At 46.1% G+C, this 18,802-nt stretch overlaps 1 protein-coding gene across 1 annotated transcript in view; it reads right to left on the bottom strand.

The window, feature by feature from the left end:
* The window catches only part of slc38a7 (solute carrier family 38 member 7), a 58,047-nt gene extending 43,493 nt beyond the window's left edge, over window positions 1–14,554 (bottom strand). Inside the window, exons 1-2 of the mRNA XM_072279264.1 lie at window positions 14,494–14,554; window positions 8,358–8,704 (exon numbers count right to left, since the gene is read on the bottom strand). Of these exons, the coding sequence (XP_072135365.1) occupies window positions 8,358–8,591 (234 nt within the window). The 5' untranslated portion in view covers window positions 8,592–8,704; window positions 14,494–14,554. The remainder of the gene's footprint in view (window positions 1–8,357; window positions 8,705–14,493) is intronic.
* Window positions 14,555–18,802: the final 4,248 nt, after the last annotated feature.

Below are 18,802 nucleotides of genomic sequence, written 5' to 3'. Positions count from 1 at the left end.
TCACATTACTTCTGGAATGAAAAGTCACATCCGAAGATGAGGTGCGGCTGAGACAGAGGAATTGAGAGGTGGCATTTTTACAAGTGACAAGGTGGGGAGAGGAATAGTCCAAGAAGATGCGAGAATCAGTGGGTTTATTAAAGATATCAGCAGAAAAACTACCTCCAGACCTAGAGACACAGAGATCGAGAAAGGAAAGGGAGGTGTTGGAAGTGGACCAGGTAAATTTGAGGGTAGGGTGGAAGTTGGAGGCAAAGTGGATGAAGTTCAGCATGGGTTCAGGGAACAGCCCCAATGCAGTCATTAATGTAGCATAGGAAAAGCTGGGGAACGATAGAATGTAGGCTTGGAAAAGGGACTGTTCCACGTAGCTGACAAAAAGGCAGGCATAGCTGGGACCCATGCAAGTGCCCATGGCTACACCTTTTGTTTGATAGAACTGGGAGGAGCTGAAGGAGAAATTATAAAGAGTGAGGACCACTAGATGGAGAAGAGTGGTGGTGGCACAGAACAGGTTGGGTCTGTTGTCTACAAAAATTCGAAGAACTTTAAGGCCCCCCTGATGGGGGATGGATGTGTACAGGGACTGGACGTCCATGGTGAAAATGAGACTGCCAGAGAACCATGCTTTGTCCATCCTGCAGAGTGATCCAGTGACATCTGTGGGAGTAGCATGCTCCAGAATCTGTTTGCTAGATATGGTCACCAATTGGAAATGTAATACATGACGTGGCCTCAAGGTATGAGAGCTGTAACTGTATCTTATCATGCCACCCAATTCCCATGGGACCTGTCTGTATCTCAGGTGGGAACACAACACCCAATCCCCATAGGACCTGTTGGTATCTCATCAGGTAGGAACATGACACCCACTCCCCATGAGAACTGTCTGTATCTCAGGTGGGAACACAGCACTCAATCCCCATAGGACCTGTCGGTACCTCATCAGGTAAGAACATGACACCCATTCCCCAGAGGACCTGTCTGTATCCCATCAGCTGAGAACATGCCACCGAATCCCCATGGGACGTGTCTGTATCTCAGGTGGGAACATGGGACCTAATCCCCATAGGACCTGTCTGTATCTCATCAGGTGGGAACATGACACCCAATCCCCATGGGACCTGTCTGTCCCTCAGGTGGGAACATGACACCCAATCCCCATGGGACCTGTCTATATCGTAGGTGGAAACATGACACCCAATCCCCATGGGACCTGTCTGTATCCCATCAGGTAGGAACATGACATCCAATGCCCATGGGACCTGTCCGTATCTCAGGTGGGAACACAACACCCAATCCCATGGGACCTGTCCGTCCCTCAGGTGGGAACATGACACCCAACCCCCACAGGACCTGTCTGTATCCCATCAGGTGGGAACATGACACCCAATCCCCACAGGACCTGTCTGTATCCCATCAGGTGGGAACATGACACCCAATCCCCACAGGACCTGTCTGTATCCCATCAGGTGGGAACATGACACCTAATCCCCATGGGACCTGCCTGTATCCCATCAGGTAGGAACATGACACCTAATCCCCATGGGACCTGCCTGTATCCCATCAGGTAGGAACATGCCACCCAATTCCCATAGGACCTGTCTGTATCGCAGGTGGGAACATGACACCCAATCCCCATGGGACCTGTCTGTATCCCATCAGGTAGGAACATGACATCCAATGCCCATGGGACCTGTCCGTATCTCAGGTGGGAACACAACACCCAATCCCATGGGACCTGTCCGTCCCTCAGGTGGGAACATGACACCCAACCCCCACAGGACCTGTCTGTATCCCATCAGGTGGGAACATGACACCCAATCCCCACAGGACCTGTCTGTATCCCATCAGGTGGGAACATGACACCCAATCCCCACAGGACCTGTCTGTATCCCATCAGGTGGGAACATGACACCTAATCCCCATGGGACCTGCCTGTATCCCATCAGGTAGGAACATGACACCTAATCCCCATGGGACCTGCCTGTATCCCATCAGGTAGGAACATGCCACCCAATTCCCATAGGACCTGTCTGTATCGCAGGTGGGAACATGACACCCAATCCCCATGGGACCTGTCTGTATCCCATCAGGTAGGAACATGACATCCAATGCCCATGGGACCTGTCTGTCCCTCAGGTGGGAACATGACACCCAATCCCCATAGGACCTGTCTGTATCCCATCCGGTAGGAACATGACACCCAATCCCCATAGGACCTGTCTGTATCCCATCAGGTGGGAACATGACACCCAATTCCCATAGGACCTGTCTGTATCTCAGGTGGGAACATGACACCCAATCCCCATGGGACCCATTTGTTTTCCGTAACAGATTCAGGTTTATTATGTATACCGTACATTGAAAAATACGGTGAATGATGTAGATTGTTTTCACAACTAACACACCCAAGGATGTGCTGAGGCAGATTGTAAGTGTCACCATACATTCTGGCACCAACATACCATGTGCGCAATGCTCGGCAGGACAACACAGAAGACAAGAACCAAACAGTCAAACCAGCCCCATTCCTCCCTCCCTCCCACCCATAGATAGCCCTCCAACTCCACGACAGCCTCTGGACCTCCGGGCCACCAGTCTCCAGCCACTGGGCTGTGACTTCCCATCGATACCAAAGTTACCCTGTAATCATGAAAATTTGGTCTGATTTCCCTTGTCATGAGGTGCTGCCCTTGGTAGCAGTGGAACTGTCCTCAACCCAAACTTGTGCAAGTACTGTAACTACACCATAACACCATCGAATAAGTGAGGCTTTAATCTGGTGTAAGGGAGGCAAGTCAATTGGAAGATAGAAACCAAATGCTTAGTCACTTTTGCCTCTGACAGCTATTTCAGGATATCTTCAAAGTTAAGAATGTACAATGTAAAAGGACCTTTCATATTCAATATTGTGCAGTGTGTAGTGAGACTGTCAGCAAGGACAGGCAGGTGATAGCGCAAAATTGCAGTCAGTAGGATGAGTTGCAGTGTAACATAGGGGACAAAATAGAAAAGGGTGACAAATACAGGGCAGAGATGTTATATTTGAATGTGTGCAGTATAAGGAAATAACTTTATAGCACAGTTACAAATTGGCAGGTATGAAATTGTGGGCAGTTATATACAGGCCTCTGAACAGTAGCTAGGATGTGAGCTACAAAATACAACAGGAGACAGAAAAAGGCATGTAAAAAGGGCAATATTACGATAGGCATGAGGATTTCAATAGCCAGGTAAACTGGGAAAATCAGGCTGGTGCTGAATACCAGAAGATGGAATTTGCAGAATCCCTACGAGGACGGCTTTCAGATCAGCTTGTGGGTGGGCCCACCAGGGGAACAGCAATTCTGCTTTGGGTGTTCTCCCATTTGGTTAGGCAGCTTCAGATAAAATAACCGTAAGGAGACAAATTGGTAAAGGTGCTGAGGAAGAGGATTTCTTGGAATGTACGCGGGATGGTTTTTTGAACCAACATGTCGAGGAACCGACTAGAGAGCAGGCTATTCTGGACTGGGTTTTGAGCAATGAGGAAGGGTTAATTAGCAATCTTGTCGTGAGAGGCCCCTTGGGTAAGAGTGACCATAATATGGTGGAATTCTTCATTAAGATGGACAGTGATATAGTTAATTCAGAAACAAAGGTTCTGAACTTAAAGAGGGGTAACTTTGAAGGTTGAGACGTGAATTAGCTAAGATAGACTGGCAAATGACACTTAAAGGATTGACGGTGGATATGCAATGGCAAGCATTTAAAGGTTGCATGGATGAACTACAACAATTGTTCATCCCAGTTTGGCAAAAGAATAAATCAAGGAAGGTAGTGCACCCGTGGCTGACAAGAGAAATTAGGGATAGTATCAATTCCAAAGAAGAAGCATACAAATTAGTCAGAAAAAGTGGCTCACCTGAGGACTGGGAGAAATTCAGAGTTCAGCAGAGGAGGACAAAGGGCTTAATTAGGAAGGGGAAAAAAGATTATGAGAGAAAACTGGCAGGGAACATAAAAACTGACTGTAAAAGCTTTTATAGATATGTGAAGAGGAAAAGACTGGTAAAGACAAATGTAGGTCCCCTACAGACAGAAACAGGTGAATTGATTATGGGGAGCAAGGACATGGCAGACCAATTGAATAATTACTTTGGTTCTGTCTTCACTAAGGAGGACATAAATAATCTTCCAGAAATAGTAGGGGACAGAAGGTCCAGTGAGATGGAGGAACTGAGGGAAATACATGTTAGTAGGGAAGTGGTGTTAGGTAAATTGAAGGGATTGAAGGCAGATAAATCCCCAGGGTCAGATGGTCTGCATCCCAGAGTGCTTAAGGAAGTAGCCCAAGAAATAGTGGATGCATTAGTGATAATTTTTCAAAACTCGTTAGATTCTGGACTAGTTCCTGAGGATTGGAGGGTGGCTAATGTAACCCCACTTTTTAAAAAAGGAGGGAGAGAGAAACCGCGGAATTATAGACCGGTTAGCCTAACGTCAGTGGTGGGGAAACTGCTGGAGTCAGTTATCAAAGATGTGATAATAGCACATTTGGAAAGCGGTGAAATCATCGGACAACGTCAGCATGGATTTGTGAAAGGAAAATCATGTCTGACAAATCTCATAGAATTTTTTGAGGATGTAACTAGTAGAGTGGATAGGGGAGAACCAGTGGATGTGGTATATTTGGATTTTCAAAAGGCTTTTGACAAGGTCCCACACAGGAGATTAGTGTGCAAACTTAAAGCACACGGTATTGGGGGTAAGGTATTGATGTGGATAGAGAATTGGTTAGCAGACAGGAAGCAAAGAGTGGGAATAAACGGGACCTTTTCAGAATGGCAGGCGGTGACTAGTGGGGTACCGCAAGGCTCAGTGCTGGGACCCCAGTTGTTTACAATATATATTAATGACTTGGATGAGGGAATTAAATGCAGCATCTCCAAGTTTGCGGATGACACGAAGCTGGGTGGCAGTGTTAGCTGTGAGGAGGATGCTAAGAGGATGCAGAGTGACTTGGATAGGTTGGGTGAGTGGGCAAATTCATGGCAGATGCAATTTAATGTGGATAAATGTGAAGTTATCCACTTTGGTGGCAAAAATAGGAAAACAAATTATTATGTGAATGGTGGCCGATTAGGAAAAGGGGAGGTGCAACGAGACCTGGGTGTCATTATACACCAGTCATTGAAAGTGGGCATGCAGGTACAGCAGGCGGTGAAAAAGGTGAATGGTATGCTGGCATTTATAGCGAGAGGATTCGAGTACAGGAGCAGGGAGGTACTACTGCAGTTGTACAAGGCCTTGGTGAGACCACACCTGGAGTATTGTGTGCAGTTTTGGTCCCCTAATCTGAGGAAAGACATCCTTGCCATAGAGGGAGTACAAAGAAGGTTCACCAGATTGATTCCTGGGATGGCAGGACTTTCATATGAAGAAAGACTGGATGAACTGGGCTTGTACTCGTTGGAATTTAGAAGATTGAGGGGGGATCTGATTGAAACGTATAAAATCCTAAAGGGATTGGACAGGCTAGACGCAGGAAGATTGTTCCCGATGTTGGGGAAGTCCAGAACGAGGGGTCACAGTTTGAGGATAGCGGGGAAGCCTTTTAGGACCGAGATTAGGAAAAACTTCTTTACACAGAGAGTGGTGAATCTGTGGCATTCTCTGCCACAGGAAACAGTTGAGGCCAGTTCATTGGCTATATTTAAGAAGGAGTTAGATATGGCCCTTGTGGCTACGGGGATCAGGAGGTATGGAGGGAAGGCTGGGGCAGGGTTCTGAGTTGGATGATCAGCCATGATCATAATAAATGGCGATGCAGACTCGAAGGGCCGAATGGCCTACTCCTGCACCTATTTTCTATGTTTTCTATGTTTCTATGACAGTGATCATAATATGATAGAACTCACTCTGCAATTTGAGAGGGGAAGCTAAAGTCCCATGTATCAGTATTACAGTGGAGTAAAGGGATTTAGAGGTCTGAGAGAAGAGCTGGCCGAAGTTGATTGAAAGGGATAACAGCAAAACAGAAATAGTTGGAGCTTCTGGGAGCAATTTGAAAAGTGCATGATAGATAAATCCTGAAGTATTCTAAAGATGAGGCTGACAAGGGAAATCAAAGACAACACAAGAGCAAAAGACAGTGCATATAAAAGAGCAAAAATTAATGGGAAATCAGAGGACAGAGAAGCTTTTAAAAACCAAAAAACAGCAACTAAAGTAAGCCGTAAGGAGAGAAAAAGATGAGATATAAAACTAAGCTAAATGTCGGTAGTGGGTAAGTTTATTGGAGGGAGTACTAAGAGACAGAACCTACAAGCATTTGGATAGACAGGGACTTATTAGGGAGAGTCAACATGGCTTTGTGCGTGGTAGGTCATGTTTGACCAATCTATTGGAGCTCTTCGAGGAGGTTACCAGGAAAGTGGATGAAGGGAAGACGCTGGATATCGTCTACATGGACTTCAGTAAGGCCTTTGACAAGGTCCCGCATGGGAGGTTAGTTAGGAAACTTCAGTCGCTAGGTATACATGGGGAGGTGGTAAATTGGATTAGACATTGGCTCGATGGAAGAAGCCAGAGAGTGGTGGTAGAGAATTGCTTCTCTGAGTGGAGGCCTGTGACTAGTGGTGTGCCACAGGGATCAGTGCTGGGTCCATTGTTATTTGTCATCTATATCAATGATCTGGATGATAATGTGGTAAATTGGATCAGCAAATTTGCTGATGATACAAAGATTGGAGGTGTAGTAGACAGTGAGGAAGTCTTTCAGAGCCTGCAGAGGGATTTGGACCAGCTGGAAAAATGGGCTGAATCATGGCAGATGGAGTTTAATACAGACAAGTGTGAGGTATTGCACATTGGAAGGACAAACCAAGGTAGAACATACAGGGTTAATGGTAAGGCACTGAGGAGTGCAGTGGAACAGGGGGATCTGGGAATACAGATACAAAATTCCCTAAAAGTGGTGTCACAGGTAGATAGGGTCATAAAGAGAGCTTCTGGTACATTGGCCTTTATTAATCAAAGTATTGAGTATAAGAGCTGGAATGTTATGATGAGGTTGTATAAGGCATTGGTGAGGCCGAGTCTGGAGTATTGTGTTCAGTTTTGGTCACCAAATTACAGGAAGGATATAAATAAGGTTGAAAGAGTGCAGAGAAGGTTTACGAGGATGTTGCTGGGACTTGGGAAACTCAGTTACAGAGAAAGGTTGAATAGATTAGGACTTTATTCCCTGGAGCATAGAAGAATGAGGGGAGATTTGATAGAGGTATATAAAATTATGATGGGTATAGATAGAGTGAATGCAAGCAGGCTTTTTCCACTGAGGCAAGGGGAGAAAAAAACCAGAGGACATGGGTTAAGGGTGAAGGGGGAAAAGTTTAAAGGGAACATTAGGGGGGGGCTTCTTCACACAGAGAGTGGTGGGAGTATGGAATGAGCTGCCAGATGAGGTGGTAAATGCGGGTTCTTTTTTAACACTTAAAAATAAATTGGACAGATACATGGATGGGAGGTGTATGGAGGGATATGGTCCATGTGCAGGTCAGTGGGACTAGGTAGAAAATGGTTCGGCACAGCCAAGAAGGGCCAAAAGGCCTGTTTCTGTGCTGTAGTTTCTATGGTTCTAATAATATAAGATAGAAAAAGTTTTTTTCAGAAATATAGAGTAAAAGAGGTGAGAGTGCATTTGGACTACTGGAGAGCTAGTAATGGGGGGCAAACTTAAGTATTTTGCATCAGTCTTCATTGTGGAAGACACTAGCAGTATGCCAAAAATTCGAGTGTTATCGGGGGCAGAGGTGAGAGTAGTTGCTTCACTAAGGACAGGGTGCTTGGGAAGCTGAAAGGGCTGAAGACAGGCAAGTCATCTGGACCAGACGGACTATACCCCAATGTTCTGAGAGAAGTAACTGAAAAAATTGTGAAGGCACTAGTAATGACGTTCCAAGAGTCATTATGTTCTGAGATGGTTCCAGAGGATGGAAGATTGCAAATCTCACTCCATTCCAAATGTCACTGCTACAGAAGTACAGTGGACAGGTCACATCACCAGAGCGCTCAGGGGAAAGCTCATATGATCACAGGGAGAGCATGTAAACTTCCCATCGACAGCACCTGAAGTCAGCATTGAACCTGGCTCTCTGGAGTTAGGAGCAGGTGCCTCTGCTTGCTACACCATTGTGTCACTCTAGCTCGGCATTGGATATCAAGCTAATCCCAAACTTCCCAATGGAAAAGCTTCTTGCTGAATCTCCAGATGAGGTTGAAGGGCAGGCAAAGTGCTGGAGGAGATGGGGAAAGAAAGATCGAAGAGCTATGTCTGTAAAGGTGGACTCACCACAATTGGAACAGCTTACCATCTGCAGGACTATGCCAGCCACCACTCCTCCTGCCATGTAGAAGGCATAGGGGAAGTTGAGCAGACCTGCGCCCAGCGCGGCATTCACCACGATGAAGACAGCTGCGTAGGCTGGTGTCCCTCCTTGCTTCCCGGCGCCCCTTGGCTGGCGGGTGGATGAGCTGGGCAGGAGGAGAGTGTCCTCACTCCAGCCCTGCTGGTCACTGTTCACTGAGACCTGAGAGCAGGCCATCCCTGTGCAAGGCCCACTGGCTCACACAGACAAACGGCCTTGGTTAGCCTGGGTGAGTGTGTCCGACTCCAGAACTCGACCATCCACAGAACCAAAGGTGTTTCACTCAGCATCTGAAAGGAAGGGAGTTGGGAGTGGCAGAGAAAAGAAAACAATAACAAGGAAGACAGTACAACTATCTGCTGTCTCCAGCCAAATCGCTATGTACTTTCATTTAGAATGGAACATACAGCCCGAATGGGTGATGAAAAGAGGTACATTCACTGAATTTAGACAGCAGCTGGAATGACTTGAATTGGCACCAGGCCAGGTGCTAGAAAATGTGCAGATGGGTCAGCATAGATGTGATAGGCCCCAAGGCCGTATACCTGTGCTTTACGGCTCCACTAACTTCTCACGAGATCATGGGTTCAAATAGCAGCCAAGACACTCCAGCACAAACCCTATGCTGAGAGAAGACCTATCTCATTTCCTCTCCCTCCCCCCTGTACAAACATGGCAGCGTAATACAATTGCAGTGCCAGTGACTCGGGTTCATTTCCTGTATGTTCATTCTCCCTGTGACCCTGCGGGTTTCCTCCGGGTGCTCTGGTTTCCTCCCACATTCCAAAGGCCCATAGGCCAGCAGATCGATTGGTCAGGTGGGTTTGAATGTGCGGCACTGGCTCATTGGACCGGAAGGGCCTGTACTGAGCTGTCTCTCTGAATAAATAACACACACTGCCCCCCAGGCTCAAGGGCAGCATTGTTCAGCTGTCAGAACTCTTGAATGGGCCTTTCAAATGCTAGAGGTGAGCACTTGATCTCTCAAACTACCTCATCACGGCTGCTGTACCTGGAAATGTCTGCTTTTGCATTACCCTGATGTGAACGTGCTGTCTGTATGCATCCCCTCCGCCATCACATTTCCCATGAACGCTACCCTGCTATTTTTGCACTCTCTAATGTGATATCCATTTCTTGCTGATTTATAATATAATATAAATCACTATTTCACTGTACTGCTGCCACAGAACAAATCTCACAACAGGTGCAAGTGATAATAAACCTGATTTGCTTTTCAGTGTATCTCAGTACCCGTCGTAGCGGAGACTGGCTCATTGGACCGGAAGGGCCTGTACTGAGCTGTCTCTCTGAATAAATAACACACACTGCCCCCCAGGCTCAAGGGCAGCATTGTTCAGCTGTCAGAACTCTTGAATGGGCCTTTCAAATGCTAGAGGTGAGCACTTGATCTCTCAAACTACCTCATCACGGCTGCTGTACCTGGAAATGTCTGCTTTTGCATTACCCTGATGTGAACGTGCTGTCTGTATGCATCCCCTCCGCCATCACATTTCCCATGAATGCTACCCTGCTATTTTTGCACTCTCTAATGTGATACCCATTTCTTGCTGATTTATAATATAATATAAATCACTATTTCACCGTACTGCTGCCACAGAACAAATCTCACAACAGGTGCAAGTGATAATAAACCTGATTTGCTTTTCAGTGTATCTCAGTACCCGTCGTAGCGGAGACTGTGACAGTATTACAGGCAGAGCACTCCGAGTCGGCGCTCAATCCCGTTGTCATTCTGTAAGGAGTCTGTACAGCCTCCTCGTGGGGAGCGTGGGTTTTCTCTGGGTGTTCTGGTCTCTTCCCCCTCCCCCCACACAGTCCATACCACTAAATAGAAATAACAACCAATAATATACTGATGATCTGACAGAGGTATCATCATCCAGATGAAGCACGACTACAGCCACATAGTAACTTTCCCAGTACCCCGGACAACACTTATCAGCAAATCTGCAGCACAGGTGGACCACAGCAGCAATGCCTGGAATTTCTGGGAGCAATTCGGAACGTGCAGGATACTTTTCCAAAGATATTCTAAAGGCAGGATGACACAACTGTGGCTGACAAGGAAAGTCATCAAAAGCAAAAGAAAGGGCATATAATAAAGTAAAATTTAGTGGGAAGTTTGAGGATTAGAATTTTTTTTAATTCAATGAAGGCAGCTAAAAAAAAAACCATGGGGGGGTGGGGAAGATGAAATATGAACATAAGCTAGCCCATAATATCAAAAATGATACCAAACATTTTTTTCAGATATATAAAGTGTAAAAGAAGGGCAAGAGTAGATATTGGACTGCTGGAAAATGATGCTGGAGAGATAATAATGGGGGGGGGGGGGGAGGACTAGAAAATGGTGGATGAGCTGAATAAGTATTTTGCATCAGTCTTCACTGTGGAAGACACTAGCAGTAGGGTGGAAGTTCAAGGGGCAGAAGTGAATGAAGTTGCTATTACTCAGGAGATGGTGCTTGGGAAACTGAAAGGTGTGAGGGTAGATAAGTCACCATTACCTGACAGATTACACCACAGGGTTCTAAAATAGGTTGCTGATGAGCTTGTGCAGAATCAATAGATTCTAGCATGGTTCTGGAGGACTAGGCAATTACAAATATCACTCTAATCTTCAAGAGAGGCAGCAGAGAAAGGAAATTTTTAGGCCAGTTAGCGTGGCCTCAGTGGTTGGGAAGATGTTGGAGCCCATCGTTAAGGATGCGGTTTTGGGATACTTGGAGGCACATGACAAAATAGGCTAAAGTCAACATGGTTTCCTCAAGGGGAAATTGGTAGATGTTGTGTACTTGGGATTTCCAGAAGGCCTTTGACAAGTTGCTGCACATGAGGCTGCTTAACAAGCTAACAGCTCAGGATATTACAGAAAAGGTACTAGCATGAGTAGAACATTAGCCAATTGACAGGAGTCAGAGTGGGAATAAAGGGATCCTTTTCAGATTGGCTGCCAGTGACTAGTGGCTTTCCATAGGGGTCTGTGCTTGAACCGCTTTTGCATAATGAAGTAGGTGGTTTGTAGGTGATACGAAGATAGGTGGAGGAATCGGGTATTGTTGAGGAATCAGGTCGACAGCAGCAGGACTTACATTAGAAGAATGGGCAACTAAGCACATGGAATGCAGTGTTGGAAAGTGTAAGGTCATGCACTTTGGTAGAAGCAATAAAAGCATAGACTATTTTCTAAACGTTGACAAAAATTCAAAAATCCAAGGTGCAAAGAGATTTGGGAATCCTCGTGCAGGATTCCCTATAAGTTACTTTGCAGGTTGAGTTAGTGGTGAGGAAGGAGAAAGCAATGTTAGCATTCATTTCAAGAGGACTCGAATGTAAAAGGATGTAAAAGGCATTGGTGAGGCCTCACGGAGTACTGGGCCCTTTAAGGAAGGATGTGCTGGCATTCACAAGGGTTCATGAGAATGATTAATTAATGGGCTTTGGTCTTTATTCACTGGAATTTAGAAGAATGAAGGGGTTCTCTTTGAAACCTAGCAAACGTTGAAAGGCCTAGACAGAGTGGATGTGGAGAGAATGTTTCCTTTGGTGGGGAAGTCTTAGACCAACAGGCACGGCCTCAAAATAGAGGGATGCCCATTTAGAACAGAGATGAGGAGGAATTTCTTTAGCTAGAGGTTGGTATATCAGTGGAATTTGTTGCCACAGACAACTGTACAGGCCAAATCACTGGGTGTATTTAAGGAGGAGACTGATAGGTTCTGGATAAGTCAGAGTGTGAAAGGGTGCAGGGAGAAGGCAGAAGAATGGGGTTGAAGGGGAAATGGATCAGCCATGATCAAATGGTGGAATAGACTCGATGGGCCAAATGGCCTAATTCTGCTCCTATGTCTTAAGGACATGAATTTGCCAAAGGGTCTGCGACACAAACTTCAACTGTTTCTCTCTCCACCAATGCTGACTGACCTGCTGAGTATTAGAACATTTTCTGATCCTGTTTCCACAAGCAGTTGCTTTTCTTGTTGAACCTAATTACAGAAACTTGCTGACATGCAGATTGACTGGCATTTCCCAACTTTACAACAGCAATGAGAATACACAGGGGCAAGTCAGGCAGCACACATACAGGCCCCTCCCCCCACTGAACCCACGGCAACCATCCAGCACCCAGTCGCCACACCGTCCTCAACTGCACCAGGCTGTGTCCCTCACCCACACCCCACACTGCAGCCAATTCACCTAGCCACCCGCATGCATTTGAGATTGTGAGAGAAAGCCCGGGCACGGGGTGGTGTTAACCGACACATTCACAGGGAGAACATGCGAACTCCATACACATACAGCACCTGGGGTCAGGGGTCAGGATTTAACCCGGCTCACTGAAGCTTGGAGTACATGCAATTTTTAAAAATCTATCGACATAGTGTGGAAGAGGCAGTTCAGCCCTTCGAACCCCACCACCCAGTAACCCCCAGTATAATCCTAGCCTAATCACAGGACAATGTCGAACCCCAGCACCCAGTAACCCCCAGTATAATCCTAGATTAATCACGGGACAACGTCAAACCCCAGCACCCAGTAACCCCCAGTATAATCCTAGCCTAATCACGGGACAACTTACAATGACCAATTAACCCACCAATCGCTCGGTCTTTGGACTCTGGAAGCAAACCTATGCAGTCACAGGAGTACATACAAACTCCTTACAGGCAATGCTGCGAAATGAACGGGGGGGGGGGGGGCTGGTAGTGTAAAGCATTGTGCGAATCACTATGCTACCTAGAAATGGAATGTTTCTTTTTCATGAACTCAAATTCTTGAATGGTTTTAATATGTTGTTACTGAGTCTGTCTTTTCATTGTCTTGTTTAGAACAAAACAGCAGTCCAGGCCCTTCAGCCCACAATGTTGTGCTAACCTCTTAACCTACATTAAAATCAATCTAACCCTTCCCTCCACAACAACCCTCAAGTTTTCCATCACCCACATACCTAAGAGTTTCTTAAATGCCCCTAAAGTATCTGCCTATACCATCACCCACGACAGGGCATTCCATGCACCCTCCACTGTGTAAAAAATTTACCTGACATCCCCCCCCCATACTGTCCTCTAATCACCTTTAAATTATGCCCCCTCCCCGGTATTAGCCATTTCCACCCTTGGGAAAGTTTTTTTCTATCTCCTCGACGTGCCTGTCGGTTTAATTTGATTGTGCTGTCTCTGCAGTTGGGGGCCGGGGCCCGTGACGCTGCAGCAAGTTCCTCAGCAGAACTGAGCACATGACAACTAGCGGACTCGACTTGAAATCGTGTGATTCAGCATGTGACACCTACAGCCCAGGTTACCATTCTCCGCCCTCTTCTATAATGTTTTTCTTTAAAATATTTTGAGCAATGCTGACAGGAATTCACAAAGATCACAGAAAGGCTGCAGTCCGCAGTGAGGCCATTCTGCCCTCTGAGTCTGTACCAACACTCACTCCCCTGGCTGCGGACCACTGCCCCACCATGACGGCAGCAGACCTAGCCAACGTAACCTCTCCCTGCACGGTAGTCTAATTAATTCATGCTACACCCCCTCTACAGCATGCATATCCTGCTTTGGGAAGCGCTCCAAAACTGTACCCTATTCTCCAGCCTGACCAAGTCTCTATACTACTGCAGCAAGACACCCCTGCTCCCATATCAAAACCTCTTGCAGTGAACACCCATGTACACGTCTCTACAACCGTACGTTTAGCTCCTGTGACTCATGTACCAAGCATCTCCGAACTTGCAACTTTCCCAATTCGCCTTATAAAATATAATGCACCGTTACCTATTTTCCTCGAAAGATTACATTTACACAAGTCATACTGCACGTGCCCTGATTTTTCTTTTGCTAATTTATTTAACTTGTTTCCTTAAGTCCTACTACTCCATGGTCCCCAGTACAGTTGGTAATACTACAGCGGGCTTTCCCAGACAAGTCACTGACATAGTGGTTGGATTGGGAGACGGTGCTCAGGGTAGCCCACCAGTCACCCACTGCGTCCGAGGTTCAGGGAAGAGTCACTCACTCCCCACCCTCGAAGCACACCCCCAATCCAATGCACTCACCCAACGAGACGCCAGCGCTTCGCACACTCTCCCCGAACACCGGCCCTAGATCATGTGATCGCGGAAACCGCTATCACATGACTCTAAAAGGGCGTAGGGAAGGCAGCCGAGTGCATTCTGGAAATTGTAGTCCTCCCGGAAACCGACACGCATGCTCATGGCGCGCGAGTGCATTCTGGGAATTGTAGTCCGAACGAAACCGACAGCGCATGCTCACGGCGCGGGGTAGACGTGTTTTATCATCGTAACATCGATGCTAAACTTAGCTCTTGTAATAACCTTAACGTAGAACTCTACTTCGTCGTGAGGTAATGTTGCAGCTTTATAAAACTGGTTAGACCACACTTGGAATACTGCGTTGTGTTCAGATCTGGTCGCCCCGTCATAGGATGACATTGGAGCTTTAGAGAGGGTGCAGAGGAGATTTACCAGGATGCTACCCGGATTAGAGACCATGTCTTCTAAGTACAGGCTGAGTGAACTCGGGCTTTTCTCTTTGGAGTGAAGGAGAGTGAGAGGAGACGATTGAGGGTACAAGATGATGAGAGGCATAGATAGAGTGGATAGCAACACCTTTTTCTTGGGACGGAAATGGCTATTATAAGAGGCATAATTTTAAGGTGATTGGAGATTGATCTTTGAATAGGTTAAAAGGTTGGTACAGTGCCTGTACAGTGCTGTAGTGTTCTTTTTTCTGTGTTCATGAATTTGGGATGTGGGGAGACACTGGAGCACTACACACTACTGTATGCAAGTCCCACACACACAGCATTCTGGGTCCCTGGACTTGTGAGCTAAGGGGTCCCCAACCTTTTTTGCACCGCGGACCGGTTTAATATTTACATTTTTCTTGTGGACCAGCCGACGGGGGGGGGGAGGGGGTGTTAATCACGACCGGAATATAGGTGCTAAGTCAACCATCAGTCACTTATAAGTGGCTAATACACTCAATTTCGTTTCTAAAAGGGTTTATCTAACGAATTTAATATTAAACACACAGCACATATTTTCCTCGCATGAATATAGTGATAAGTCAATTGTAAGTCACTTAAGTCAATAGTATCATAACATTTTAAGTAACATTTTTGATATTAAACACAGCGCATATTTTCCTCGTATGAACATATAAAATCATTGCAACGCACCAATATCGCTGAATCAGTGGGAGCCCTGGGCTTGTTTCCCTGCAACAAGACAGTGCCATCGAGGGGTGATGGGAGACAGCGATACTCAAAGGGGGTTCCTTGTGTCCAGTCTATTCCGCAGTTTAGTTGCATTCATTGCAGAAAACTCCGCTTCTCAGAGATATGATGTTGGAAATGGAAGCAACGTTTTCAGTGCTTTCGTGGCTATCTCAGGATATTTAGCCTTGACTTTGATCCAGAATGCCGGCAGAGATGTTATGTCAAACATACTTTTCAGCCCGCCGGCATTTGCAAGCTCGAGGGGTTGATCTTCTTCCTGCGCTGACACGGATGACACGCGGGTAATGACCTCGCGTGCGTTCAAGTTCAACAGTGGCCGTGACAGGGAACGAGGAGAGGTGCAGCCGACTCCACCGTTCCTCGCGGCCCGGTAGCACATGCTCTAGTAATATTAACTGCCTGCACAACTGTGAAATATCACCTATCACCCTCAGCTGCATTCAGTGAAAGATTAAGCATTCACGTGCCCAAATCTTTAAAAGCAGCATTACAGTTTTTCCAAACAATTGAAATTTCTAATTGTTTCAGGAGTTATAGAACTGACAAAGAAGCCATGATAAGTTACTTGTAGAGTTCTGGTCAGGCCACATTCTGGATTCCATACCTTCTCTGGAAGAATAGTAGTCATAGTCATAGTCATACTTTATTGATCCCGAGGGAAATTGGTTTTCGTTACAGTTGCACCAACCAAGAATAGAGTATAAATATAGCAATATAAAAACATAAATAATTAAATAGTAATACGTAAATGCCAGGTAATAAGTCCAGAACCAGCCTATTGGCTCAGGATGTCTGACCCTCCAAGGGAGGAGTTGTAAAGTTTGATGGCCACAGGCAGGAATGACTTCCTATGACGCTCAGTGCTACATCTCGGTGGAATGAGTCTCTGGCTGAACATACTCCTGTGCCTAACAGTACATTATGTAGTGGATGGGAGACATTGTCCAAGATAGCATGCAACTTGGACAGCATCCTCTTTTCAGACACCACTGTCAGAGAGTCCAGTTCCATCCCCACAACATATGAATGAGTTTGTTGATTCTGTTGGTGTCTGCTACCCTCAGCCTGCTGCCCCAGCTCACAACAGCAAAACATGATAGCACTGGCCACCACAGACTCGTAGAACATCCTCAGCATCGTCCGACAGATGTTAAAGGACCTCAGTCTCCTCAGGAAAAAGAGACGGCTCTGACCCTTCTTGTAGACAGCCTCAGTGTTCTTTGACCAGTCCAGTTTATTGTCAATTCGTATCCCCAGGTACTTGTAATCCTCCACCATGTCCACATTGACCCCCTGGATGGAAACAGGGGTCACCAGTGCCTTAGCCCTCCTCAGATCTACCACCGGCTCCTTAGTCTTTTTCACATTAAGCTGCAGATAATTCTGCTGACACCATGTGACAAAGTTTCCTACCGTAGCCCTGTACTCAGCCTCATCTCCCTTGCTGATGCATCCAACTACGGCAGAGTCATCAGAAAACTTCTGAAGATGACAAGACTCCGTGCAGTAGTTGAAGTCCGAGGTGTAAATGGTGAAGGGAAAGGGAGACAAGACAAGACAAATGTAATATTTTCAATACAGCACCAGACTTAAGTGCCAGTCAACTTGCATGTCAGAAAACATAAACACATTGGACCCTTTTCAATTCAGACATAAAAAAGAAAATTTAGAGGATTAATGAAGCTTTGTAATTATAAATTGGTAGGGTTGTTGTGTTAAGAATATTCACATTTATATGAAGCCCTTCCAACCATTGATCACATCTACATGAGGCTTTCCTGTAGAAAAGCAGCATCCATCATCAAAGATCCTCACCACCCATTCCATGCTCTTTTCTCACTGCTGCCATCAGTCATAGTCATAGTCATACTTTATTGATCCCGGAGGAAATTGGTTTTCGTTACAGTTGCACCATAAATAATTAAGTAGTAATAAAACCATAAATAGTTAAATAGTAATATGTAAATTATGCCAGGAAATAAGTCCAGGACCAGCCTATTGGCTCAGGGTGTCTGACCTCCAAGGGAGGAGTTGTAAAGTTTGATGGCCACAGGCAGGAATGACTTCCTATGACGCTCTGTGTTGCATCTCGGTGGAATGAGTCTCTGGCTGAATGTACTCCTGTGCCCAACCAGTACATTATGTAGTGGATGGGAGACATTGTCCAAGATGGCATGCAACTTAGACAGCATCCTCTTTTCAGACACCACCATCAGAGAGTCCAGTTCCATCCCCACAACATCACTGGCCTTACGAATGAGTTTGTTGATTCTGCTGGTGTCTGCCACCCTCAGCCTGCTGCACCAGCACACAACAGCAAACATGATAGCACTGGCCACCACAGACTCGTAGAACATCCTCAGCATCGTCCGACAGATGTTAAAGGACCTCAGTCTCCTCAGGAAATAGAGACGGCTCTGACCCTTCTTGTAGACAGCCTCAGTGTTCTTTGACCAGTCCAGTTTATTGTCAATTCGTATCCCCAGGTATTTGTAATCCTCCACCATGTCCACACTGACCCCCTGGATGGAACAGGGGTCACTGGTACTTTAGCTCTCCTCAGGTCTACCACCAGCTCCTTGGTCTTTTTCACATTAAGCTGCAGATAATTCTGCTGACACCATGTGACGAAGTTTCCTACCGTAGACCTGTACTCAGCCTCATCTCCCTTGCTGATGCATCCAACTATGGAAGAGTCATCCGAAAACTTCTGAAGATGACAAGACTCTGTGCAGTAGTTGAAGTCCGAGGTGTAAATGGTGAAGAGAAAGGGAGACAAGACAGTCCCCTGTGGAGCCCCAGTGCTGCTGATCACTCTGTTGGACACACAGTGTTGCAAGCACACGTACTGTGATCTGCCAGTCAGGTAATCAAGAATCCATGACACCAGGAAAGCATCTACATGCATCGTTGTCAGCTAGAAGGTACAGTTGCCTCAGGACTCTCACCACCAGGTTCAAGAACAGTTACTACCCCTCAACCATCAGGCTCTTGAACAAAAGGGGGTAACTACACTCATTCTATTTCTGCTGCTCCCACAACCGTTGGTCTCTTCATCTTGTTATTTCATCCTCATTATTTATTGCTATGTATTTATATCTGCA

The sequence above is a fragment of the Mobula birostris genome, chromosome 15 (assembly GCF_030028105.1).
Source record: "Mobula birostris isolate sMobBir1 chromosome 15, sMobBir1.hap1, whole genome shotgun sequence".
In the NCBI taxonomy this organism is placed as follows: Eukaryota; Metazoa; Chordata; class Chondrichthyes; order Myliobatiformes; family Myliobatidae; genus Mobula; species Mobula birostris.
The sequence above is the reverse complement of the archived record's forward strand: the minus strand, read 5'-3'. Positions and strand labels throughout refer to the sequence as shown.